The sequence below is a fragment of the Pteropus vampyrus genome, unplaced genomic scaffold, assembly GCF_000151845.1.
Source record: "Pteropus vampyrus isolate Shadow unplaced genomic scaffold, Pvam_2.0 Scaffold518, whole genome shotgun sequence".
Classification (NCBI taxonomy): domain Eukaryota; kingdom Metazoa; phylum Chordata; class Mammalia; order Chiroptera; family Pteropodidae; genus Pteropus; species Pteropus vampyrus.
In genome coordinates, this window is record NW_011889299.1 from 927245 (window position 1) to 955182 (window position 27938).

The window sequence follows — 27938 nt, forward strand, 5'->3', positions numbered from 1 at the left end:
CTCCTAGGCTTTTATGTCTATTTCTTTTACCAGGTTAGGGAAGTTTTTTTGTCATTATTTTTTGAAACAGGTTTTCAGTTCCTTGCTCTCTCTCTTCTCCTTCTGGTACCCCTATGATGCCAATGTTGGTATGCTTGGTATTGTTCCAGAGGACCTTTGGTCAGATTGATGGAGACTCAGATATGGCACCTGCCTGTCTCTGCACGCAGGAATGGGAGAGGACTCAACAAAAAGAGACAATAAATTTTATCAGTACTTCTGTATGAGAGAAAGCTGCCCCTCTAGCCCTCACTCTGGAGCCAGACAATTTAGTTTCTCCTCCTATGTCCCTGGCATCTTTCAAGATGCTGCCCCAGCACTGGAGCTCAGAGCTAGTGAGTCTGTCAGTGAGTAAGTCCAGATATAGGACCTTTAAGAGGAACGTCTGGGACTCCCGCAGCCCGGCATCTCACACAGCCACAATTTCCGTTGGTGTCTCAGCCAGAATTTATGGAGACTTTTTTTCCCAGCACTGGAACCCTGGGCTAGATACCCTATTTGGGGTCGCGACCCCTTGCTCCTCTGGGGGGACCTCTGCAGCCGAGATAGTCATCCTGATTCACAGCCACCACATTCCATTGTGGGACTAGCCCGCTCTGTGTCTACGCTTCTCCTACCAGTCTCAAGGTGACCTCTTCTGTTTCTCCCCAGTTGTAGGTTTTCTGTTCAGCTAGACTTCAGGTGACTCCCAATAATGGTTGTTCTTTAGTTTAATTGTAATTTTGATGTGGTTGTGAAAAGAGGCAAGCACAGCGTTTACCTACTCTGCCATCTTGACCAGAGGCCTCTGGAATTGTTTTCCTAATTTCTTTCTAATAGTTCATTATTAGTATATAAAAATGCAACCGATTTCTGAATATTAATTTTGTATCCTGCTTCTTTACTGAATTCGTTGATGAGCTCTAACAGTTTTTTGGTGGAATCTTTTAGGTTCTTTCTATAGAGTATCATGTCATCTGCGAATAATTACAGCTTTACTTGTTCCTTGCCAATTTGGATGCCTTTTATTTCTTTTTCTTGTCTGATTGATGTGGCTAGGACTTCCAACACAATGTTTATGAAAATGGTGAAAGTGGATATCCTTCTCTTGTTCTCGATCTTAAGGAAAATACTTTTAGCTTTTCCCCATGGAGTATAATGTTAGCTGTGGGTTTGTCATGTATGGCCTTTATCATGTTGTGGTATGTTCCCTCTACTCCCACTGTACTGAGAGTTTCAATCATAAATGGATGTTGGATTTTGTCAAACACTTTCTGCATTTATTGATATGATGATATGATTTTTATCTTAAAATTTGTTAATGTGGTATACCACATTAATTGATTTGTGGATATCGAACCAACCTTACATCCCAGGCATAAATCCTACTCAGTCATGGTGTATGATCTTTTTAATTCATTCCTGAATTCAGTTTGTTAATATTTTGTTGAGGATTTTTGAATCTATGTTTATTAGGAATATTGGCTCATAATTTTCTTTTTTTTGTAATGTCTTTGTCTGGCTTTGGAATCAGGGTAATAGTGGCCTCATAAAATGAGCTTGGGAGCCTTCCCTCCTCTTGAAGTTTTTGGAATAGTTTGAGAAGAATAGATGTTAATTCTCCTTGGAATGTTTAGTAAAAGTCACCTGTGAAGCCATCTGGTACAGGACTTATATTTGTTGGGAGTTTTTTGATCATGATTCGATGTCATTAATAGTAATTGGTCAGTTCAGAGTCTGTTTCTTCTTGACTTGATCTTTGAAGATTGCATGTTTCTAGGACTGTATCCATTTCTTCCAGATTGTCTAATGTGTTGGCATATAACTGTTAGTAGTAATTTTTTATAATCCTTTGTATTTTCGTGTGTCAGTTGTCACTGCTCCTCTATCATTTCTGATTTTATTTGATGGCTATCAATTAAAATTGAAGATGAGATACAGAGTTTCCCAGACAGGAAGAAGCTAAAGGAATTCATCACCACAAAGCCAGTATTACAAAAAAATGATAAAGGGAGTTTTTTAAGAAGAAGGAGGAGGAGGAGAAGGAGGAGAAAGAAGAGTAAGGAGGAGGAGGAGGAAGAAGAAAGAGGAAGAGGAGGAGGAGGAGAAGGAGGAGGAGGAGGAGGAAGAAGAAGGAAGAAGGAGAGGAAGAGGAAGAGCAGGAGAAGGAGGAGGAGGAGGAAGAAGAAGAAGAAGAGGAAGAGGAGAAGGAGGAGGAAGAGGAGGAAGAAGAAGAAGGGGGAATCAAACATAAATGTGAACAAGAAATTGAAAATAAGTTCTTTACCTGTTTTAGCTCACTTAATCGGAACAACCCTGTGAGGTAGGGTGCTATTAATAGTCTCATTGTACGGATGCACAAACTGAGGCACAATGAGGTTAAGTAAATTGCTTAAGTTCACACAGCTAGTAAGTGGCAGAGATAAGATTCAAACCCAGACCATTTGGCTCCCAAGTCTGTACTTTTAAGCTCTGTGCTATAGTGCTTCTGAATACTGTACAGAATGCCCTGATTTGTTGTGGAGATTAAATGTGATGATATATGTATAACTTATAGCTCAGTTTTCTTTTATGCGGGCTTCAAATTTACTCATTCGTTCATCATCCCTTTACCCTGCATTATTTCCTCTATAGCACTTAATGAAACTGTTCTGGCACCACATGTCTGTCTCCCCCTCTAGAATGTCCACTCCATGAGGGCTGTGGCACATTCTTAGTCAATACTTATTGAATTTATGTACTCACCTACTTAACAGATATTGATTATCTACCACATAACAGGCTCTGTGCTACACATTGGGGATAATTCATCTTAATCTTGAGACCTGGTACTGTAATAATTATCTTCTGTGCTAAGGAAGTGAAATAGGATTTAGAACCCTTGATAATTAAACCCAGGTAATAATTGTTGAGACAGTGCCGCCAGAAGCCTGATTTTCATCCATCTGCCTTCTCGATAGGAGTTATCTAGCCCAATGAATGTTTATTAAATTGAGTCGAATAATAAATAAAGCAAGACTAGGAAATGGATTAGGCAAGGACTTCTGATGAATAAGATAGATGCTATCTGCCAAATGTTGTAGAGTCAGATAGCAAGTACATGAGCAGTCGAACGTCCATGTGGTGAGTGCTGAAATAGGGATAGTGTGTGTGGTGGGGTGGCACAGCTGCAGGGAAGAGGAAAAACAAGAATGTTCTAGGCACAGGGAACCATGTGCAATGAGACCTAGAGACCAGAAAGAGCATGGCACTGAGATTCCAGCTGGCTTTTTAGAGCAGGGCTGACTTCCTAGGCATTTGACCACCATAGTCACACAGCCTCATATTTGGAAATGGGCCCCATGCTTGAGGTTTAATGTTCTGTGATTATTGTCTTAAAATTCTTAATAATTTTACCTTCGAATTTGTGTTTTATATGTGAAGTACAGTGGGACAATGGAGTGTGTCCTGCAGACCTAGAACTTTAGCTCGTGTGAAGTCCTGCATCCCTGAACAGGTTCTTGGTGGGCTGCCTGGGGCACTGGGCTTGGGTGCAGGTGCAAGAGAGCCAGGTCAGGTATAGGCACCCTGCATACTGAATCACAAAGCATGGCTCCTGGGTGCCACTGAGGGCCTACACTCTCCCCTTACCCAAGGGAGCATGACAGTAAATAGCAAATAAGCCACATTGAGAAAGGAAAAAGCTTCCCCCACTCCATTTTGTGAAAAAGGGGCCTCTGATCTTCATTTGCACCAGGCCCCACAAATTATGTAGCTGATGCTGTGTATGAGGGGCAAGAGGTGAGGCTAGAGAGGCAAGGCCATGGTAAGTTTCTACTTAAGAAAAATAGGAAGCCTGTGCGGGATTTTGAGCAAGGGTTGACAGGCTCAAATTTACATTTTAAAATGATCACTTTGGCTGTAGTGAGGAGAGCCAGTTTGGTGAGGGGAGAGTAGAGGCCAGAAGCCCAGTTAGGAGGGCAGGGCAATAATCCCAGTTAGAGATAGTAGTAGCCTGGATTAGAGCAGGGACAATAAGGTTGACAGAGGGTACAATCGATAGCTAATTAGGAGATAGAATTGATAGGACATGGTGATAACTTGGATGATAATACAACATATACAGAACACTTACTATGTACCAGGCACTGTTCTAAATACTTTATATATTTTCACATATATTTTATATATTTTCATATATAAAAAATAACTTTATGATGTATGTACAATTTTTATCCCCACCTTATAGATGAGGAAACTGGCACAGAGAAGTTAATAACTTGCTCAAGATCCCACAGCTAGTAATTGGCAGGTACAACCAGGATGTAAACCCAGGCAGTCTGGCCTTAAAATCTGAGTTCTTAACTCAAATGCCTACTCAGTATACTAGAGGGAAAGGGTGAGAGGTGGGTCCTCAGTGGCTGCCAGGTTTCTGGCTTAAACACCTGGTAGACTTATGCTGCCAGTTGCTAAGAGAGGAAGCAAGGAAGCAGGTTTAGGGGGCAGGCAGGGGGAGAAATTTAATTTGGACATGTTAAATTTGAAGTATATAAGTGGGCTGATACCTAGGAGGCATTTCGAAGAAGGGATCTGAAACTCAGCAAAGAGATCTGGCTTGCAGTTAGGTGCATAGAGGACATGTGGAGCCCTGGAAGGGAAAGTGAGGAGAAAAGACTGTCTAGGCAGGAGGACTTAAGAAACTTCAACATTTAAGGAGTGGGCAGGAGAAAAAGAATACACTGGGAAATAGAGCAGCAAGAGACATAATTAAGATCACATTGCATCATGTTCCTCCTCATAACCCTCATGTGGATTTCACCCAGTTCTTAACTTCACTCAGGAAAAGCCAAAGTCCTTTATGATAGTCTACTGGTCCCTGCTACAGGACTAATGAGTCCTTTTCTGACTTATGATTGTCTCCTTGCTCTCTCTATTGCAGAACACTGTCCTCTCTGTTCCTTTTAATAATGTAGACACACTCTTGCCACAGGGCTTTTGTACTTGCTGTTCTCTCTAATTGGGATATTTTTTGCTCATAGCCGTAGGGCTTGCTCCCTCGTTCCCTTCAGGTCTTTATTTAAAAGTCGCTTTGTCAGTGAGTTCTTCCCTGGCTTCCCTACCTAAAATGTCAATACCACTGCCATGCCCCTCACTCCCACCCCCACTGTGTGTGTGTGTGTGTGTGTGTGTGTGTGTTGATTTATACACATGCATGTGTATTCTTCTTCATGCTTTATTCTACTTAGCTCTTCTCATTATCTAACATAATATATTTCACTGATTACATTGATTTATCTTGTTTCATGTCTGCTTCCCCCACTAGAATGTCAGCTCCATGAGGGCAAGGCTTTTTGTATGCTTTGTTCTATTTCTTTGTTTCTCCCGTACCTAGACCAGAGCCTGGCAGATGTTCACGATGTGTTAGCTGAAGGAATGGACACCCGGCAAATTGGGTATTCTGGACATCAAAAGTAGAGAGCTTGTCAAATGGGGAGAGCACAGAGTTAGTACTGTGTAATGCTGCTAAGAAAGAGCTCAAGTGACATGAAAAAGAGAAGTACTTATTGCATATATCAATAGGGAGGTCAGGACATTGGTGAGATCTGTTTTAAAGGAGGTGGGGACTAAAATGGGACTGTAGCAAGTGGATGAAAAAAGTGTACACAGCACTCTAAAAAATTCTTTTTTTATAGGTTTGGCTTTGATGATACATCTCTGGATACTACCCAGTTGCTAGGAGTAGGAGGGAGACTTCACTGTATATACTTCTGTACCTTTTCAGTTTTGTACCATGTATAACTGATACTATTCATTAAAAGTCATTATGAAGCTGTATAGGTTTAACTAAAAAAGATGTTTAGCTCTGAAGTAGCAGACAGGAGGGAGGGAGGGGTCTTGACTTTGTTATCTGTAAAGATCCAGTGAGCTCGTTAAATGCTGTCGTGAAGGAGAAGGTAGGGAGAGAGTTGAAGATAATTCAGAAAGAAGGAATAATTGATTGAGAAGGTGAAAAAAAAAAAGGATGTGACCTGTGTGGAAAAGCCAACTTAGAAAGAAGGAAGGATAGTTCTTTTGTTGTAACAGTAGGAAAAGATGAATGCAGAAGGACGTAGATTCTGTGTGGCAAGTTGAGGTAGTTTCCATCTGATTACTTCGTTTTGTCTAAGAAGTAGGAGGCAGGGTCATTTATTTGCATGTGGATGACAGTTGTTCAGCAGCATTTGCTGAAAAGACTGTCTTTGCTCCATTATATTACCTTTGTTCCTTTGTCAAAAATCAGTTGACTATATTTATTTGGGTCTATTTCTGGGCTCTCTGTTCTGTTCCATTGATTTGTTTGTTTATTCTTCCAGTGCCACACTGTCTTGATTATTGTAGCTGTATAGTAAGTCTTGAAGTCAGGTAGCATCAGTCTTCCAACTTTGTTCTCCTTCAATATTGTGTTGGCTTCTGTGACTCAGATATTTTGGACAATGAATTTATTGTGGCATCACCCCAGTGGATGATTTTTCTTCAGCCATGTTCCGTGGCCCATTGTTATGTAGTTGGATTGAGCCAGGGTTGGGATTTGCATGTGGAGGTAATGGAAAGGCAGTGCGGCAAATGAGTTGAGGATATCTGTAATAGAATGGTTGAAGTGAGGAATGATAGCTGGATGGATATACTAGTGGTCAGAGAGTGTGATGTATGAATTTCACATTTCATATGTGGAGCAACTGCAAGTGTTGACCAGGTCTAGGGGATGGCCATGAGAGTTGGTAGCTGAAATGGGTATGGAGGCAGCAGCCTCTGAAGATTAGAAGGTCAAAGAGCTAAAAGGCCAGGATGTAAGGCCTCTACATTGGTAGAAATGTCACATGGGATGTTGGCAGAAGTTGGCTGGAAAGGAATCTGTGAGTAGGTTTTTCAATGAGTGAAGGGTGTATGTTGGGGAGATGAATAGCTGACAGTGAAGAGGAGTAAGAAGCGGTATGGCTGGATAATAGAAAACTCAGAGGAGGAGGAGATCTCGTATAAGGGTAAAAGAGAGATGATCTCAGAGTCTCACTGAAGAATGAGGAGGATGTCTACCTCTAGCCCACCCCTGAGTTGTAATGGTCTAGGAGAATGTACAACTTCTACCTGACAGGGCTTTAGCACAGAGCTTTTTAGACTTTTTCAATTCCAATCCACTCCTTTTGAAAAATAAAAAAAATGAATTACTAGAAAAATGGTATGACCAAAAAAGCTCTACAAAAAAACAAGCTTCAATTTTTTATTATTACTTTCAACAGGCATAAAATTACTCAGCCAAATTGCCATTAAAGTTTTTGGTTGCTTACTCTTTCTGTACTATCTCAACTACCACATGGACCACACTTTGAGTGGCACTGGCATAGAAAAAATGGTTTTCTCATAGGAGAAGCTGCATTCAGTTAAGCCAGGAAGGTGAGGAAGGGGTTTGTTGAAGGGGATGTGAATATAGAGAGGTTTGTTTACTAAGGAATTGGGTTGCTGGGGGTACAACAGAAAAGGTGATAAAGTTGATAAGCAGTGGATGTTTTGGGTAGAGAAAGCACATAGCCATATGGGATGAAAGTTCTGCAGAGAGATTACCAGAGGGGTTCCTTCTTGAGCAGTGTCCAGGGGTAGCAGGGGTATGAGTCAGAAAGCATGTAGTTCAGGGAAGTGAGTTAATGCTACAAGGTCTGGGGAATGTATTTAAAGATGGTTGAGGCAGGTAAATGGTGAGGTCTAGACTGGGTGAAAAACTATTATTAGCTATTACTTACTATTTACTGTGTACCAGACTCCATATTCATTGTGCTAGGGACTTTATATACATTATCTGAGCCTTTAAAAAAATCCTACCAAGTTGATGGTGATATCCGCAGTTTATTGATATGCAGCATATTTACAGGCATTAGGATTAGCAGTCTGCAAAGCGATGGGGTCATGATCCCAGGAAGTCAGTTTATGAACATGATCTTGGCTGAAACAGTTATAGCTACACCCTATTTTTATTCTCCCTGCTGTGTATGGCTGACCAAAAGATTTGAGGAGTTTGATCTTAGCCAGAAGTTATTTGGAGGGCTGCTGATGACTTCTTTGGTGAGGAAAGGTTTAATTTTGTGAGATTTCCACCTCATATACATGCAAACTCAAATTTTCAAAATTAAATATTTTTAGACATTACAATATGAAATAAGTAACATGTTCATTGTAGAAAATATAATAAGAGAAAAATGATCACCTGTAACCTTTCACTCAGAACCAGTGTTGACTATAAAATCTTTTAGTCCTTTTCATTTAATAAAAGTAGCTCAATAAAGTTTAAAATTTTTAATTCGATGTTGAAATAATATTTTGGATATATTGGTTAAATAAAATATTAAAATTAATTTCACCTGTTCCTTTTTACCTTTTATTTATTTATTTTTAGGCGAGGCAACCCGTGGTTGACCTCACAGATTGCAAGGACCTTGTCAGCTTACAATCTCTTATTTTTTATTTTTTATGCCTACAGCACCTGGTCTTCCTACATGGTCTCCAATCCAAGTACTAACCAGGCCTGACCCTGTTTAGCAGGCCTGACCTTGCTTAGCTTCCGAGATCAGACAAGATCGGGCTTGTTCAGGGCGGCATGGCCATAGACCCTTTTTACCTTTTTAATGTGGCTACTGGAACATTTAAAATTACCTATTTGGCTCACATTATATTTCTATTGGACAACACTGCTCTACAGTCTCTTTCAGCTTTAACCATTTTGAATCTCAATCAAGTTTTACTTTCTGCACGTTTTTAGCTCTGTCATAATTGTTTTAGATTAGTGTGATCCAATAGAACTTTTCACATGGATGAAAATATTTGATAATCTGCCCAGTATGGTCACCTCTAGCCACATATGGCTACTGAGCACTTGAAATAAAGGTAGTGTGATGGAGGAACTACATTTAGATTTTACTGAATTTGAATTAATTGAAATGTAAATAGCCCTGTATACTGGACAGCAGAGTTCTAGACCTTATGAAAAATAAAATTTCCATGAACCTTGACTGTTTTTCTCTTTTCTAGTTGTGTCGGTGTCGAAGAGGAGAAGGCTGCTGACATTGACCTCTATCATTGCCCCAACTGTGAGGTCTTACATGGACCTTCCATTAGTGAGTAGATTTTAGGGTTTCCAAGATAAGATGGGCCAGAAGAGAGACAAAGCAAAGGAAACTTGGAAGGGAGATTGCCTTTGCCTGGGTGCTTCAGATTTATCTCCCTTGGGAAATAGAAGAAGCCTGCATAGGCCCCGCAGGCCAGTGGCTACCCCACTGAGAGAACAGAAGTGTAGAGCTTCACCTCCCTTCCTTCCTAGGGATTCTCCAGAGGAAGCACCTATCCTCACCAGGAACTTTCCTGAGTCTGTGAGGAAAGATGTTCCAAGAGCATGTTAGATGGGAAGGGAAGCAGGATCTGCTGCTTCAGATGTTCCAAGAGCATGTTAGATTGGAAGGGAAGCAGGATCTGCTGAAGCCTTTGCTCTTGGAACCATAGCTCATGGCCATTCTGACTCATGGTTTCATGTCTTTTTCTGGCCTAGTGAAAAAACGCCGTGTATCTTCAAAAGGGCATGATACACACAAGGGGAAGCCAGTGAAGACTGGAAGCCCTGCATTCATTCGAGAACTCCGGAATCGGACCTTTGACAGGTAAGTTACCCCTACCCCAAGGGCTAGTGAACTCCAGGGCTCTGGGAAGCTGGGACCCATCTCTTCCCAGCCTTCTACTGGCTGTCCCATTAGGTGCTTTCCCCATTGAGGGATGTTTGCAGGGCTCTGCAAGTTCCCTTTGGGGAGGGATCTTCTGTTTTAGTCAGTTTTTGAGAAACATTGCTAGTGTTTCATTCAATTTGCAGAGTACATTAGGGCCCACTTGTAGAAACTTTTGGTAGAGGAGAAACTTTTGGGAGGCAGTTTTCACCTAAGTCAGGAAAGGATATTTACATGCACCCAAGGATTGCTACAACTAGGAGTCTTAAAGGTTAGAAAGTTTAATTCTCTCATTGTAGAGAAGAAGAAACTCTTAAAAAATAAAAAAAAATGAGTGGTTATGTATTTCTTTTGCAATCAAGAAAACATTTTTCTTTTTTAAAAAATTAAGATAGGCTTATTAAAAATAAGTTACTTCAACTGAGCAGAAATAATGAGCTAGAAAAATTAATAAATGAAGCACTCTCTTTGCTTTGTTTTTAATTCATTTGATCATTTTCAGCTTTCCTGTAATTGAAGGGTTTAGAATTATAAATATTTCTTCAACTTAATGTTTTTTGTTTTATTTGTTTATTTAAAGGCAGTGAATCTCCCTTCTACCTCAAACCCCTCAGGTCTCTTCTCTAAAGTGAACCAATTTCTTGTGCACTCTTTCATAAATAATTTTTACTTATATAGCATGTGTGTGTGTAGTCTTCTTTTAAAAAAATACAAGTAGAAACACTATATGGTTCTGCATCTTGCTTTTTTTTAAACCTAAATTATATATCTTGGAGATCAGTCGATAGCAGCACATTACAGATGTCCTTCATTCTTTTTAATGGATGTTTAGTATTCCATTGTATGAATATATAATTTATTTAACCAATCCTCTATTGATAAACATTTAAATTGATTCTAGTATTTTGCTATTAGAAAAAAATGCTGCAGCGAATGTCTTTGTATCTAAATTTTTGCATATGTGGGTGAGTCTATGTGTAGATTTACTACCTAAAAATAAATTGCTAGGTGAAAGAGTATGTGCTTTAAAAATGTTTATAAATTTTACCAAGTTATTTCCAAAGTGGCTATACCATTTCATACTCCCACTAGACAATGTGTGAGAGTGTCTATTTCCCTATATCCTGGCTAACACTGTTTATTATCAAACATATTTTTTGCCTTTCTGATAAGATACAAATAAAATGTTTCCACTTACATTTTTTAATTATGAAGGAGGCGCATATATTTTTGTATATTTCTAAGTCACCCTTATTTCTTTCTCTGTTAACTATCTGCTTATGTTGGACATTTTTTCTGTTGGGTTACTGCCTATTTCTTTTTTTCCTCCCCTCTTTAATTTCCCCCCTGCCCCACTTCTACCCTTGACCTACGGATGTTGCCATCTCCCCTTAAGAACTGGATCTCTGAAGGTGGAGTGTCTCCTCCCACGCGCTCGCAGCACACACCCGGGGCCTGGCACCCCCGGAGTACTCTGGGGGCCTGGCGCACCCAGGGTATGGTCCGTGGATCCACCTGGGGCACGAACTCAGGACCTTCTGCGTGTAAAGCACACATGTTAACCCCTACAGTATGGAGCCACCACCTATTTCTTACTAATTTATAACTTTCCTTGCAGAAAATTTAAAATTTTATGTGAATTTATTACTATTTTTTATGAGTACTTGGCCTTGTCTCTCCCATATTTTTTTCTTTTACTCTATGGCTTTATGTTTTCTTATTTAATCTTTGATCTGTCTAAAGTTATGTAAACAGTAAATAGACATTTTTCCAGATGTTTGTCCCAACGCAACTTGTCAAGTAGTCTATCTTTTCTCCAGCATGATTTTTTTAAAAAAGAGAGTCCTGTTTTTCTAGTTAACTCAGTATATGTGCTGAGAAAGTGATTGTAAAAATTATTTTTGTTTTTTTTCATCAATCTTTTCTCTTTATTTGCCAGTATTTTAAAAGAGGTAATGAATGCTGCTCTGGGTTAGAGTAAATCAGCTAAACTTGTGAGATGTCTTTTCTTCTTTTCTCCCTGGGCAGGCTGTTGACTGATTTCTTCCTTTGTCATCCATGGAAGAGCATTCTATTGACAGGATGTCCTGGATTAATCTCCTCACTTCTTCCAGAGATCTGGCTACTTACCTTGGATAGATCCTTTCTTCTCTGGCACATGAACTTTATACCATTAGTTGCTAGCCCATCTTAGGTACCTTCAGGAAAACTGTACACCTTGGGTGAGTGGCAGCATCCAGTGAGGCATTCAGTGGCAGGGCCTTTGGGGCTCAGGCTTTCTCTCATGTGTCCCACAGCTCAGATGAAGTGATTCTGAAGCCCACTGGAAGTCAACTGACTGTGGAATTCCTGGAAGAGAATAGCTTCAGTGTGCCCATCCTAGTCTTGAAGAAGGATGGGTTGGGGATGACACTACCCTCACCATCATTCACTGTGAGAGATGTGGAGCATTATGTTGGTAAGTAACACAGACCCTCTTAACTGTGATATTGTTCACTCCCATCAAGACCTGTGACCCTTTCTCTCTAGTCTACCTTTTGCATTTTTTTTCTTGCCATCTTGGGAATCTGAGGTGAAATGCCTTGCCCAGAGTCATTCTTTAGCAAAGCTAGAAACAAAATCCTGGTCTTCTCTTTTCTTCCTAACATACCACAAAACCCCAGACTGAGCTCCATTTATTACTTGGGGCATTCCAGAGATCATGGTGGTCTCTCTGTCCTTCGTTGAGATGAGAAAACCTTTGATTTTTGCCCTCAAATGTCAGTTGTCCTCTAGACATGAGTTTTGGGGGATAGGAAGAGAAGAAGTGAAGCAGGGCCCAGGTAGGTGAACTGTACTGTGACTGAGGCTGTGTATCAGGCAGTTCTGTTGCCCTAGCAGACCTGAACCTGGCACATAGGTCTAAGGAGAATGTGAAGGATTCCTACCCCCACCTGCCAAACATGTACATATAAATATAATGTCTGAGGGGAGAGATTGTGAGTATAAGGCCATTCTAGGGACTGATGAGGGGATGAGAGACTCTTCCTTGGTCCCTGAGACCACTTGTTACAGAGCGCATTCTCTTCATTCCAGGCTCTGAGAAAGAGATTGATGTGATTGATGTGACCCGCCAGGCTGACTGCAAGATGAAGCTTGGTGATTTTGTGAAATATTATTACAGTGGGAAGAGGGAGAAAGTCCTCAATGTCATTAGCTTGGAATTCTCCGATACCAGGTAGGAGAGTCAGGGGTGAGTAAAAAGTCTGATAAATGCCTAGAGCTTGCGATATACCGAGTGGATGTTAGTGTTCCTTTCCCTTCTTTCTGGTGGTTTTGTCCTTTGGGATGGGGAGCTGGTTTATAGTTTTCTAGGGTAGCTGCTCATATTATAACAACGAAATCTTATTTCTCCTCTACAGTTTCTAGCATCGGATAGATTATACAGTAGCTATTTAAATTAATTTTTATCTCCTTCAAGATTAGGACAGCTTTCTTAGACCTCATGCTGCTATTTAGAATGTGATATTCACTTATTTAACTCCCAAGATAGGTCCTCTGTCCCTGGAAATAGATTTACTAAAATTACTCCCATGTAGTTTCTCTAAGGATAAGGTTTCTTAGATTTGAAAAAAAGGAAAAAAGCTTATAATCTTTAAATGATTCTATCTGGACTCATGCACTTAATAGATATATGTAGTCTTCTCTGTATTCAGAACCGTGGGAGATCCACCAAAATCATAACATATCTTTTTGCATTTAGGAAGCTTACCGATTGCTTACTTCTTTAACTTTTAATTTTAACATAATTATAGATTCACGGGAAGTTGCAAAAAATGTACAGGGAGGTCTGTGTATCCTTCAGCTAGTTTCCCTCAGTGGCAATATCTTAGAATAACTATAGTACAATATTGAAACCCTTACTGATGGTTTTAATATGCAAAGTTAAACAACCTGAAGGCATTTTTAAAAACTATGTTTGTTTATACTTCTCTTCATCTTGAAAGACTATTTGAAGTAACTTACAGAGATGCAGAGAGAGAAAAGAGAAAATTGGACTAAAAGCAAAATAAAGGTGGGGATATAGGATACATCTGGTGGATAATCTGCACACAAAATGTATGTATGAATGTCTGGATAGTTGATAGTGAAAGACTGTAGAGTTTTCACTGAATTTCCTGAAGGTCAGAACAAAGAAGGGAATGCATTGTTACAAGATTCGTGATTTCACATAGAATATAAACAACCAGATGTTTGGGAGAAACATGTCTACCTGGAACTGAGGCCAGGGAGGTTTCTCTAATGGTTCCTCATAAAGACGATGCTATGAGATGGGAACAATGTTATAAACCAAGTGTGTCAAGTGAGTAGGTTCGGTTGAGGGGAGAGTATAAGCATTTAGTGGAGGAAATGATTGCTCTTGACTGGGGAACACTGTGGAGCTGGGACTTGGGACTTTTAAAGCTGAGTGGAATGAGGATGCTGACCAGACTTAGAGTATTAAGTGTCCTGTGTGCCCTTGGGGGTTATATGGAGGAACACCTTTTGTCTTATCTGACTCTTACTGGGATGGGGGGCATTTTATTGAGACTTCAGTCTCAATTCCCAGTCAGCTGACTATCCGCTCTCCATCCCTTTCTTGCTAGGCTTTCTAACCTTGTGGAGACACCCAAAATCGTTCGGAAGCTCTCATGGGTGGAGAACTTGTGGCCAGAGGAATGTATCTTTGAGAGGCCCAATGTGCAGAAGTACTGCCTCATGAGCGTGCGGGATAGCTATACAGACTTTCACATTGACTTTGGCGGCACCTCAGTCTGGTACCATGTGCTCAAGGTAGGAATGGATGTGGCTTCTGGAGGCAGCCAGGCCTTGCACGTATTTGTTTCAGGAGGCAGCACAAAACAGGCTGCTGAGGCCTACCTGCCTTCTGGATTCTATTTGGGTGACATATCCATATAACTACTCTATCAGGGTTGGGTACTTAGTAAATATGCCATATAAACTGTCTCTGCTTTACAGTTTTGATGCTTAAAATATTTTTGAATAATAGCAGATGTTTTTTCTCCCCCTGTTATCTTCTTAATTGAACCAATCTATACTCCTACCACTATGTATGGAAATGTCTATATTTACTGCAGAAAGTCCTGGTAACATGAGAAGTTTCCCCTCCCTCCAACTTTATTGAGGTATAATTTATATACTATGAAATTAATCTGTTTTAAGTGTATAGTTTAATGAGTTTTGTCAGTTGTATATAGTTGCATAATACAATTGCCACCACCATCAAGACAGAGCATATATGAGAAGTTCTTTTTAATGTCAGCCTTCCTATAGATAGTTTCTCTTTTAGTGGTTGCTACAATTTTGTAATTAGCATATTGATTATCAATGACTATAAAAGATTTTTGAGGTCTGGAATACAAATTTCTGAAGTAATTTTCATAGTTTTCCACCATCGTTCATACTATTTAGTTTTCTTTTCAGAAATGCCAAGGAAAGAAGCAGAAAACTTATATATCTTATATATGGCTCTTGTCTGAATGATCATCAATCCTGAACTAGTTGTTTTCATTGGTTTATCACAAATTGTCACATGTGAATGAAGGTGCTATTATGTAAATGTTAGATTTAACATTTTTATTTTTAAATAATTTATTTTTTATAGAGAAATTACAAAAATAATGGGAAGAATTTCTGTGTGCCCTTCACTCAGAGTCCCCAAATGTTACTGTTTTACTATATTCTTTTTTTCTCTAAAGCAAACATACGACAAGGGTTTTATATATATTTTTTTCTGAAACATTTGAGAGTAGTTGCAGACATGGTGTCCCTTTATCTCATAATAATTCAGTGTGTATTTCTTAAAAACAGCATAGTTATCAAAATCAGGAAATTAATATTGATATACTATTAATCTACAGATCTGATTCAAATTTCTCTAGTTGTAGAATAGATATTTCTAGTGTTGCTTTTCTACATTGAAACTTATTATCATGAAATATTGGTTAAACTAATCAAGCTGTGGGTTGGGGATAGTTTTGTGCTAGTGGGTTTTTGTTTCTTTTCTGCCAAATTATCTATCTGGTGATTTTCCAGTCAAAACATAATTAGGAAATAAAATGTTCTTTTAACAGATAATCACCTAACATAAAATCTTCCAAAAGTCTTTGGGCGATTACTGAACTTTTAAACTTTTATTAGCTTTGATTGCAGGTGTAAGAAGGAACACTTTCTGTAAACAGCATTTAAAGGCAAATTTAATTTTCTTCTCATCAGTAAGGTGGTCTTAAATTCTCCTAGGGCTAGTATTATTGATCTTTTCATCTATAGAGGCCATTTTTCATTTGGCATTGAATCTAAAATAAGAGCCTTTGGTGTACATTGGTATTAAGTTGAACAATTTTGTTTGAAATATACTTTCCAAATTATTTTTGTCAATCTTATAGAAGCTTAAAAGTGCAGAGTGCAAAAGCACCTTTTGAAGTTTTCCAGATCCACATACAAATGATTCGTGGTTGGGTTTGGGAAAGAATTCTGGCGTACTGCGTGGTCTTGGAGCATGAGAGAGAGAATATCCTTTTGGAGATCTCCTGGAGGACTTTTCTGGAAACGCTTGGTATTTTTGGCACTTCAACCTCTTGTTTCAGGGTGAGAAGATCTTCTACCTGATCCGCCCAACAAATGCCAACCTGACTCTCTTCGAGTGCTGGAGCAGCTCCTCCAACCAGGATGAGATGTTCTTTGGGGACCAGGTGGACAAGTGCTACAAGTGTTCTGTGAAGCAAGGACAGACACTTTTCATTCCTACAGGTCTTCCCTGGGCCCCTCTGGGAGTGTTTGAGGAGGGCGGGAAGAAGAAGGGAGGTTGTGGCACCAGAACCAACCCCTTCTCATAATGTGTTGATCTGATTATGTGGGATATCCCTTTCATATTAGCTGAAGGCTCAGAATTGGACCTCAAGAAAATTCACATGGTGGCCAGTGGGCAGCATGATTGCTTGAGGAGGCTGCACGTGGGGACAGCCAGAAGGAGGTTGATGGACTTCTTTGCACTGGGCCGATGACAATGTGGTAGACAGATAGAGAACAGGACTCTAAGCCCTATGAATCTAAGGACAGTGACTGGGAAGCTGGCATTGTAAGCTATATATCAGAATGACCTGGCATGAAGATGGGTTCCCCTAAACAAGACATGCCTAGCTTCATCCCTAGAATTATGAATTTATAGGTCCAGGATGGGATCTGAGTGTGTGTAGTTTGAAAAAGTACCCCCAGTTTTCTCAGTTTTGGAAAAGTTGACATCTGTACTATGCTGAGTCTTCCATGAACACAATATATCTCTCCATTTATTTAAATTTTTCTTGATTTCTTAATTTCTCGATTTCAGAATTAGTGTTAAATTTTCTCAAAACATTTAGTAGAATTCTCTAGTGCAATCTCATGGCCCTGGAGATTTCCTTTGGGAGAAGCTTTTAATTAGCATTCAATTTCCTTAAACTTTATTAGGCTATTCAAATTATTTCATTATGGGTGAGTTGTGATTGTGCTTCTCAGGAATTGTTCAGTTTTATCTAATTTGTGTGTAGAGTCACTTATAGTATTTTTTATCCTTTTGATGTCTTCTAGTTCTCTAGTGAGATCTTTTTTTTATTCCTGATATTATTTGTGTCTTATCTTATTCTGTGTTACTATTAATGGAAGTTCGTCAATTTTATTGAACTTTTTAGGAAACACTTTTTATTTCATTGATTTTCTCTTTTATCTTTCTGTTTTTAATTTCATTGATTTCTGCCTTTGTCTTTCTTTTTTCCAGTCTTGAGATAGGAGCTTAGATTCAGTGGTTTCAGACTCTCTCTCTCTTCTAACGTAAGCATTTAGTGCTAAAATTTTACCTTCAGTACTGATTTAGCTGTCACATATTTTCATACGTGGTATTTTCATTTAGTTCAATATGCTTTAAAAATTGAGATATAATTCACATACCATAAAACTTAACCATGTTCAGTTTAAAAAAATATTCACAAGGTTGTGCAACCATCACTTCTAATACCAGAAAATTTTCATCATTCAAAAAGAAACCCTGTGTTCATTAACAGTCACTCCCCATTCCTATCTCCCCCCTGTCCCTGTCAGACACTTTTGTACTTTTCTTTGTATGTAGATTTACCTATTCTGAATATTTCATATAAATGGAGTCATGCAATATGTGATCTTTTGGGTCTGGCTTCTTTCACTTAGCATATTATTTTCAAGGTTCATGTTATAGCATGTATCAGTACTTCATTCTTTAAATGGCTACTCTGTGGATATACCTCATTTTGTTTATCCATTCTTCTTTGTAGTCATTTCAATTGTTTTCACTTTTTGGCTATTATGAATAATTTTGCTATGAACATTTATCTACAAGTTATGTTAACATATATTTTCAGTTCTCTTAGGTGTATACCTAAGAGAGGATTTTGTAAGGCCTATTATAACTCTATTTAACTTCTTGAGAAGCTGCCGAACTATTTTTTAAAGCAGCTGCTCCATTCGACATTTCCACCAGCAATTTATGAGCATCTCAATTTTTCCACATCCTCCCCAACACTTGTTCTTTTCTATATTTATGATTATAGCCATCCTAGTGGGTATGAAGTGGTATATCGTTGAGATTTTAATTTGTGTTTCTCTAATGACTATTGATGTTGAACATCTTTCCATGTGCTTATTGGATATTTGTGTATCTTTTTTTTTTTTTTTAATTGAGAAATGTCTGTTCGAAACCTTTGCCCATTCTTTAATTTGGTAATTTGTTTTTTTTTTTTTTTTGTAAATCGTAAGAATTCTTTATATATTTTGAATATTAGACCTTTATCAGATATATGATTTGCAAATATTTTCTCTCATTCTGGAGGTTGTCTTGCACTTTATTGATGGTGTCCTATGAAGCACAAAAGTCCAGTTTATCTATTTTTGTTTGTTTGTGCTTTTGTTGTAATATCTAAAAGACCATTGCCTAACTTAAAGTCACAAAGATTTATACCTGTGTTTTCTTCTAAGATTTTTATAGTTTTAATTCTTATATTTAGGTCTTTCTTCCATTTCAAGTTAATTTTCATATATGGTGCAAGGTCAAGATCCAGTTTCATTCTTTGACATATAGATGCCCAGTTCTCCCAGAACCACTGGGAAAGACAATGCTTTCCCTACTGAATTATCTTGACACCTTTGTAAAAAATCAAATGACCATAGATGTATTGGTTTATTTCTAGACTTTGAATTCTATTCCATTGTTCTATATTTCTGTCCTATGACAATATCACACTATCTCAATTACTGTACCTTTGTTGTAAGTTTTGAAATTGGGAAGTGTTAGCCCTCCATCTTTGGCTGTTCCCCCCGCCCCCAAGATTGTTATGGCTACTCTAGGCTCCTTGAATTTCTATATGAATTTTTATCTTCGTTTTTTTTATAAGTTTTTATATGTATATATATAATCCATATCACAGTCTACAGGTATTGACATTTTAATTGACATTTTACCAGCTTGAGGGAAGGGTTGAAACTCTCCCCAGTTATAATGTATTTGTCTTAAAATTTCTTCTGCATACACTGAGAACCATATCACATAGTGTTTTAATTTTTATTTCAACTGTCAAACATAATTTAGAATACCTAAAAGGAGGAAAGTCTATTGTATTTACCTGTATTTTTACTCTTCTGTCCTTTCTTCCTACCTAATATTCCACAATTCCTTATGTTATCATTTTCTCTCCATTTACAGTTTCAGGGTAGATCTGCTGACAACAGATTCTCTTAGTTTTCCTTTGTCTATAGATGTCTCGATTTCTCTTTCATTTCTGAAGGATATTTTTGCTGGATACAGAATTCTGGGTTGATAGTTCTTTTAGTACTTGAAGAACGTTGTGCTTCTTCCTTCTTGCTTCCCTGGTTTTAAATGTCATTCACATTGTTTTTCCTTTATATGTGTCACTTTTGCTACTTTCAATATTTTTTCTTTTTCTTTTTTATTATAAGTAGTGGGGTGACATTGGTTAATAAAATCATATAGATTTCAAGTGTACAATTCAATAATACATCATATGTATATTTCATTGTGTGTTCACCACCCAAAGTTAAATTTTCTTCTGTCACACAGTGTCTTGGCATGGATTTCTTTGGGTTTAAACTGTATGTGTTCACTGAACTTCTTGAATGTGTAGGTTTATATCTTTGGCCATTATTTATTCAAATACTTTTTCAGCCCCACATTCTAACTTCTCTTTTCTGGATCTCTGATGATCTGAATGTTAATATTTTGTTGTAGTCCCAACAAAATATGTAGTTTCAGATCCCTGAGTTTATTTTTCTGTCAGGCTATTTCCTCTCTTTTGTTCATATTGGGTACTTACTGTCTGTTCACTGATTCTTTTCTTCATTGTTTCCATATTGTTGTCTATCAGTTATTTATTTCAGGTATAGTATTTTTCAGTCCTAAAATTTCCAGTTGTTTCTTATTTATATCTTCTCTTTTTTTGTTTCAAGCATCTTTGTAATTAATTATTCATTGAAGCAGTTTTATGATGACTTCTTTAATATTCTTGTCATATAATTCTAATATCTTTGTTAACATTATATTGTATAATTCTGGATTTTCTTTTCTGTTGCACAGGTCTGTCTCTTCATATATCAATATCATATTGATTTGATTACATCGGTTTTGTAGAATGTTTAATAGATGGTGATGCAAGTCTCCTCAGCTCCCTACCCATCTGCTTTTTTCTTTTATAGTGTTCTGTTCCCTGGCATAATGCCTTTTCTACATTGGGCATTTAGTAACTGGTGAACTGAATTTCCCTATCAGAAATTGGAGTTGGATTAATTTACATCTTAGTAGAAATTCCCACAAACTGGTATAATCTACTTAGTTCCACAAGAATTTTTTTAATTTATTTTTTAATTAATTTATTTTTTTAATTGAAGAAATGATTTAAATTTTTTTCCCGTCTACCTTCCCTTCCCTCTTCCCCAGGACCCTCTGGTAACCACTAGTCTATAGTCCATGTCCATAAGTCTCTGTTTGTTTATCCTGTTCATTTGTTGCTTTTAGGTTTATATCCCACATATAAGTGATATCATGTGATTTTCAACTTTTTCTATCGGGCTTATTTCATTTAGCATGATTATCTCGAGGTCCATCCATGTTGTTGCAAATGGCAGTATTTCATCTCTTTTTATGGCTGAGTAATATTCCATTGTGTGTATGTTCCATAGCTTCTTTAGCCAATCATCTGTCATAGGACACTTAGGTTGCTTCCATGTCCTGGCCACTGTGAATAATGCTACTATGAACATTGGTGTGCAAATATCTTTTCGGATATGGGTTTTTGAGTCTTTGGGGTAAATACCCAGTAGAAGGATTGCTGGATCATATGGTAGATCAATTCTTAGTTTTTTGAGGAGCCTCCATACTGTTTTCCATAGTGGCTGTACCAATTTGCAGTCCCACCAGCAGTATATGAGGGTTCCTTTTTCTCCACATCCTCTCCAGCATTTGTTATTACTTGTCCTGTTGTTTATAGCTATTCTATCAGGTGTGAGATGTATTTCATTGTGGTTTTGAGTTGTATTTCCCTAATAGCTAGTGATGTTGAACATCTTTTCATATATTTGTTGGCCATTTATATGTCCTCTGGGGAGAAGAGTCTGTTTAGGTCCTCTGCCCATTTTTTGATTGGATCATTTGTTTTTTCTATTGTTATTGAGTTGTATGAATTCTTCGTATATTTTGGATATTAGGCCCTTATTGGAGGCATTGCTTACAAATGTATTTCCCATTCTGATGGTTGTCTCTTTACTTTGTTGACAGTTTCTTTTGCTGAGCAGAAGTTTTTTAGTTTGATGTAGTCCCATTCATTTATTTTAGTTTTTGCTTCTCTTGCCTTTGAGGTCAAATTCCTAAAATCCTCTTTAAGTTCAAGGTTCTTGAGTTTCGTTCCTATGTTTTCTTCTCTGCATTTTATTGTTTCAGGTCTTATATTCAGGTCCTTAATGCATTTCGAGTTAATTTTGGCGAGTTCCATAAGAATTGTCTACTCTCTACCCCAGCATTGGGCCAGGTGCTAGGGACAAAAGGTCAATAGGCCATTTACTTATAATGTTCTAATTGCCACAATCGAGGTATTTACCAGAAGTTTTGGGAGCACAGAGAAGAGCACTTGGTCTAGTTAGAAGTTTGTAAAAATCTCAGAAGAGTGACACCTGAAAGGTAAGTAGGGATTGACCAAGGAACGAAAGGCAGGAAAGACATCTCAAACATAGGTAAAGGCATAAGCAAAGAAAGCAAAGCTGTGTGAAGCAGTTTATGGATATTGAACCCTAATGATCAAGGGCTGAGAGCAGATAAAGCTGAAAAGGTAGGCAGGCTAAACTTACCCTGGAGGTGACTGGGACCATTAACAGTTTTATTTAATTTCTAATGAAATATTTCAGATGTACCAAAAGATATAAAGAATAATGTAACGAACATTTATGTGTTCATAACTTACCTAAAAATATAAAATATTCCAAATATATTTGAAGCCTCCTGTATACCTTTCCTTAGTTACATTCCCATTTTTCCCTCTCAGAGCTAGCCATTGTTCTGAAGTTGATGATTACCATTCTCATGCATTTTTATCCCTTTATTATATAGGATGCGTTATTAAGCAATATATAATATTGTTTTACATATTTTTCAATGTTATATAAATGGAATCATCATATTAGGGATATATTCTTCTCAACTTACTTTTTTCTCTGAACATTATGATTGTAAGATCCATGTTGATGCATGTAGTTGTAGTTCATTCATTTTACTTAATTTCCGGTATTCCATTGTATGAGTAACTGGCAGTTTACCCATTCTCCTGTAAACGGACGTTTCATTGAAGGGTTTCGAGCAGGGGATGACATGGGCAGATTTGTATTTTATATATATATCACTTTTGGGTTGGGATGTGGAAGATAGATTTCAGAGGTCGAGATAGGTATAGAGCTGTGGTTTGCAACCAAACACTTTGGACTCAGGACCCCTTTATTATTAAATATTATTAAGGACTCAAAAGAGTTTTTAGTTTTTTATTTGTATTTATTAATATTTACCATGTTATAAATTAAAATTGAGAAATTTTAGAAATATTTATTAATCCATTGAGAAATAACAATAATGAACTCATTACATACTAGTGTAAGTAACAATTTTTATGAAAAATAACTTTAAAATCACAATTTAGTGAGAAGATTGACATTTACATTTTTGCAAATCTTTTTAATGTCTGGGTTAATAGAAAACAACTGGATTCTCAGATCTGCTTCTGTATTTGTGTTATCACTTCATGTCCTTTCTGGAAAATTCCACTCTACACCTATGAGAGAATGAGGGTGAAAAAGACAAATAACATCTTAATATTTTCATGAACATAGTTTTGACCTCAGATATGCTCTGAAAGAGTCTCAGGGACACCCAGGATTCTCTGGACCACACCTTGAAAACTGCTGGTGTAGAGGTGCCAGTTTGGAGGCTGTTGTAAGTAGCCTAGGTGAGAGCCAATGAGGAGTTTGACCAAAGCATTGGTAGGATGGACGGAAGGAGAAGGGGAGGTGATATGAGAGAGACTTAAGAAGAAAAATCAGAAGGTCCCAAAAGGCAGTATAGGGTTAAAGGCAAGGAGATTAGAGTTCTAACTTAGCTGCATGTTTCACAACCAACCTGTAAGTAAATATTTAGCTAGGAAATGGCAGAATTTTAACCAAGATCTGTCCAACACAGAAACTCTATGTTTTATCTAGGGTGGAGTTAGAAAGGGTAGTCATGCAAGGAGGTGATGATGTTTTTAGAGAGGAGAGAGGATGGGTAAGGCAACAGAGAGATTTTGAAGTGGAGAGGAGGGAAGTAGGAGTTTATTAACCCCATAAGTTGGTCCAGTTCAGGGTTATAATGATGGCAGACTTGGCCAGAATGGGTATTGGGAAAATGGAGGAACCTAGAATGTTCTGAATCAGAGAAACTTAGAATGTTCTGAGTCACTGCCAGGCTGGCTGCTCTAAGGAGTTGTGTTTGAGCTGAGTGGGCAGTGGAGATGTCCAAAGGAAGAAAAACCCTTTTCTAGGTCTGACTTTGCCTCGTTACTGCAGGATGGATCCATGCTGTGCTGACCCCCGTGGACTGCCTTGCCTTTGGAGGGAACTTCTTACACAGCCTTAACATTGAAATGCAGCTCAAGTGAGTCCTGAGGCTATAGTGTTTCTGAGTTGGCCATTTCCATCTGCTAGAGTCCTTGTGTTCTCCTGTATAGTGAGGAGTACAGCATAGAGGGAGGCAGGACAATCAGAAAGAAATAGATACGTTAATTCCTGGTGATATTCAGTCCGAAAATGAATACCTCTTCTTCACTTACTAGTTGTGACTTTGGGCAAGTCACATAACCTTTGAGCCCAAGTTTCCAAACCCATAAAGTAGGGTCTTACAGGGTAGTTGTGAGGATTAGAGATAATGGATATAAAGCATCCAGAACAATACCTGATAATAGTAGGTTCTCAGTAAATGGGATCCTTCTTATCCTTATTGTTGTACCTTCTTCCTCCAGAGCCTATGAGATTGAAAAGCGGCTGAGCACAGCAGACCTCTTCAAGTTCCCCAACTTTGAGACCATCTGTTGGTATGTGGGAAAGCACATCCTAGACATCTTTCGAGGTATGAAGCCCTTTGCCAAGTGTCCCTTTTACCTTGATCCCCTGAACATGTGTACATGCACATGTACACACATAATCATCACCTCAATCAAAATACAGTACTAGTCCGTCACCACGGAGATCTCCCTAGTGCTCCCCATGAGAGTCTCACCCACTCTTCTCCCTGCACTATCCATAACTTCTGGAAACCACTGATCTGTTTTCCATCTCTAATTTTGTCATTTCAAGAAAGCTTTAAAACTGGAATCATACAGCATGTGCTCTTTTGTGATTGCCTTTTTTACTAAGCATAATGTACAGTAGAGCATGGATTTCACCTTTTTAATTTAGCAAAGGTGGCTGAGAAAGTTGGATCACAGTGAAATTATTCCGGTTTCCTACCAATTAAAATAAGAAACTTATTCTGGATAGTCTCAGAGTTTCCTGGATGTGCTTCCCATGGGGACAAGGCTCAGTCTTGACCATTGTGGCATCATTGTGTTGGTTCTGAGTATCAGTCCAGGTGAAAGCTAACCTTCCAGGTCTCTTGTCTGCTCAGACCTGAGATTTTTCAAGGTGACTTGGCCAGAAGGAATCAATATCTCAAAGTTGCAAAGAACCTCAGAGGCCAATGAGTACAGTCTCCTACCTAATACCTCAAACCCTTATTCTTTTTCCTAGACAGACTGTTGTTTAAGTGTTCAATAAGAGGATAAATGACTAACCGCTTATTACCTGTTCTGAACAGCTTAGTTCAGTAGAAAATTCTTTATTGAGCCTAAATCTGGCTGTTTGTCATAACCTCCTCCTGGAGTAACTTAGAACAGGGGCTTTAATGGCCCTTTATGATCTGTGTAGTTGGCAATTGTGGTCCTCCTGAGTGTTGCATTTTGAACCCAAGAGGCAAAGTAGTGTGATGGGAAGAGCACACACCTTAGATTCAGATAGACATGGTTTCAGTTGGCTTTGGCACTTTACTAGGTGTGTGCTCTTGGTTGAGTCTCTCTGCCTCTCTGAGCCTCAGTTTCCCGAACTATAAAATGAAGATAATGATACCTAGCTTACAGGGAGGGGTATAAGGATCAAATGAGATAGTATATGTCAAATGCCTGGGATATAGTAGGTACTCATTACATGAATACTATTATAAGGACTGAGATCTGAAGTTGCATTTAGAACCTTGAGCATTTTCTCTGGTCGCCTGAAAAAAAATAGCAAGTCCTTCACTTCCTGACATGGTTTCGCTGACACTCTGCCTTCCTCTTTCGCCCTTTAGGTTTGCGAGAGAACAGGAGACATCCTGCCTCCTACCTGGTTCATGGTGGCAAAGCCCTGAACTTGGCTTTTAGAGCATGGACAAGGAAAGAAGTAAATATGCTAATTTCTTTACCTCCTCTCAAGTTATGCCTTTTCTGGCTTTGGATAGATGGTTTTGGGGAGACGGAAGAGATCAGGGAGGCTTGTGGGTTCCTGGCATTAGAGTGGAAGACTAGGCTAGGACTTCTTGGATTATGCTTCAAACTTTCTTTCTGATTATAAAAAGTAATACATGCTTTCTCTAGAGAATTAGAAAAATGCAGAAGATTGTAAAGAAGGAAAAACATCACCTATAGTTTTTAACACTCAGGGAATTAACATTAACGTTTGGGTATATTTTCTTCTGGTCTTTCTTATATGCATTTAAAGAACATAATTGCTGTCACCCCGTACATATGCTTTTTTTAAATCTGAATTGGTTGATTTATCTTAATTTTTCTGTGTCACCAAAGTTCTCCATAAACATTTAGTAGTTACATCTTTTGCAGTGATGTACCATCCTTACATAATTACTTGTTTATCATTGCTTCCTTTTTATTTATTCATTTTGGGTTAGTTATAGAAAATCATGCAGTGACTGTCTACATCAGTCTTTGTCCCTCATCTCTTGATTGTTTCTTCAGGATAGATTCCTAGAAGAGCAATTACTGGATTAAATTAGTATATGAAAAAATGTAAGACTCTAGATACATACTGCCAAAATGGCTTTTTAGAAATAATATCAATATCTATTTATCCAGTTGAATACTAAAGAGCTATAAAAGAGATTAAAAAGCTCTCTATGTACCGATTTGGCAAGATCTCCAGAATTCGTTAAGCATAGGTGTAGAACTATGTGTATAGTATGCTACCTTATGTGTAAAAAGGGGAAAAACAAGAATTATATTTGTATGTGCTTGTATTTGCCTGAAGACACAATCTGGAGGGATGCAAGAAACTGATAAAAGTGGTTACCTATGGGGGAGGCCTAATGGGCCTAATGGCAGGGACAGGTATATATTGAGGTTTTTATATATGTGTATGTGTGTGTATGTGTGTATATATGTGTGTATATATATATACATACATACATACATACATATATATCTTTTTATATTGTTTGAGTTTTGAACTACGTGAATGGATTACCTACCCAATTGAAATTTTCTTAATTTTAAAAAATACAAAAAAATAGAAGTATCAATGTATTCTTATGCTTCTGATACTCTTTATAGACTTCTTCCCCTGCATACAGTGGCCTAGGGAGACCTTTCAGCCACTGCAGGCTTGACTTGCGCATTCTCCCCATTTCCTGTTGCCAGCCTTCCCCTCAGATATCCTTGGACTACTAGTTTTGTGCCTTCTCTTGCTCCCTAGACTCACCTACACCTGGACCTTATCCTGTGATTTTGTTTCCTTACACCCCTCAGGTGTGGCTACCTTGAGTTTTATCTCTGACCCCCCACATGAAGTAAACATCAGAGTGACTCTCTCTCTCAGGAGCACCAAAAGGGAGGGTAGTGGGTGGGTCCTAAGCACTCATGCCCTGGGCCAGGATGGCTCCAAGGACGAAGGGATGGCCCCAAACAGTGTGGCCAGAGGGAGCTGGAGGAGAGTAGGACACAGTTCCGAGGAGCCCGCGCTTATGGAGGAAATCTTTTGTGAGGTGCAGACAGCTTCATGGGAGCCACTTGCTCCCTCACCTTTCCAGAGCCCCTGGGTTGGTAGGAGGGAGTTGTTAAGGTTATTCAGCTGGGTCACATGGATTCTAGGTCCCCAACCCTGCCCAGACACCAAATTAAATTCCAGATGGATTAAAAGAGTTAAAGAAAGAAATGAATCAAACCATGAGAAACAAGAAGTAAATGCTGAGGAATTTTTATCCTGTGGATACAGAAGTGAAGTGAAAACTGGTAGAAGAAATCACAGAGGAAAAGCTTGAGAGATCTGTCAACATAAACGTGTAAATTTCGAGGACTCAAAAAGATTGCAAACAAAAGAGAGGCAACCAACAGATCTCTCCCTGAATTGCTGTTGAGCTAGCTGTGAGCCGCTACATGCTCAGCACTGTTTCTGTCCTCATAAGTATAGAGGCTGGGATGTCCCCAGGGATCTCCCTGAGGTCCTTAACTTTTTGAAGGGTGTGGCTCAAGCCCTCAACTGGGCTCCTCACACCTTTTGACACTATCCTTTATCAGATATATGTTTTGCAAATGTGTATTTCAAGTCTGTGGT

The 27938-nt window shown here is 38.5% G+C and overlaps 1 protein-coding gene, 1 long non-coding RNA gene and 1 pseudogene across 9 annotated transcripts in view; 1 reads left to right on the plus strand and 2 right to left on the minus strand.

Moving 5' to 3' along the window:
• On the minus strand, nt 1-27899 carry LOC111733061. The gene is made up of 3 exons (XR_002777820.1): nt 27887-27899; nt 14273-14277; nt 1-154 (listed from the first exon to the last, which is right to left on the minus strand). It is a non-coding gene; the product is annotated as an uncharacterized LOC111733061 (long non-coding RNA).
• PHF8 (PHD finger protein 8) overlaps nt 1-27938 on the plus strand; it is a 98051-nt gene that overhangs the window by 17314 nt on the left and 52799 nt on the right. For all 8 annotated transcript variants that reach the window (XM_023525027.1, XM_011383404.2, XM_011383409.2 and 5 more), the window contains exons 3-11: nt 9052-9137; nt 9566-9674; nt 12032-12192; nt 12810-12951; nt 14360-14546; nt 16361-16523; nt 23871-23958; nt 24323-24429; nt 25684-25775. In XM_023525027.1, coding sequence (XP_023380795.1) covers nt 9052-9137; nt 9566-9674; nt 12032-12192; nt 12810-12951; nt 14360-14546; nt 16361-16523; nt 23871-23958; nt 24323-24429; nt 25684-25775 — 1135 coding nt within the window. The remainder of the gene's footprint in view (nt 1-9051; nt 9138-9565; nt 9675-12031; nt 12193-12809; nt 12952-14359; nt 14547-16360; nt 16524-23870; nt 23959-24322; nt 24430-25683; nt 25776-27938) is intronic.
• On the minus strand, nt 8495-8632 carry LOC111733073 (annotated as a pseudogene).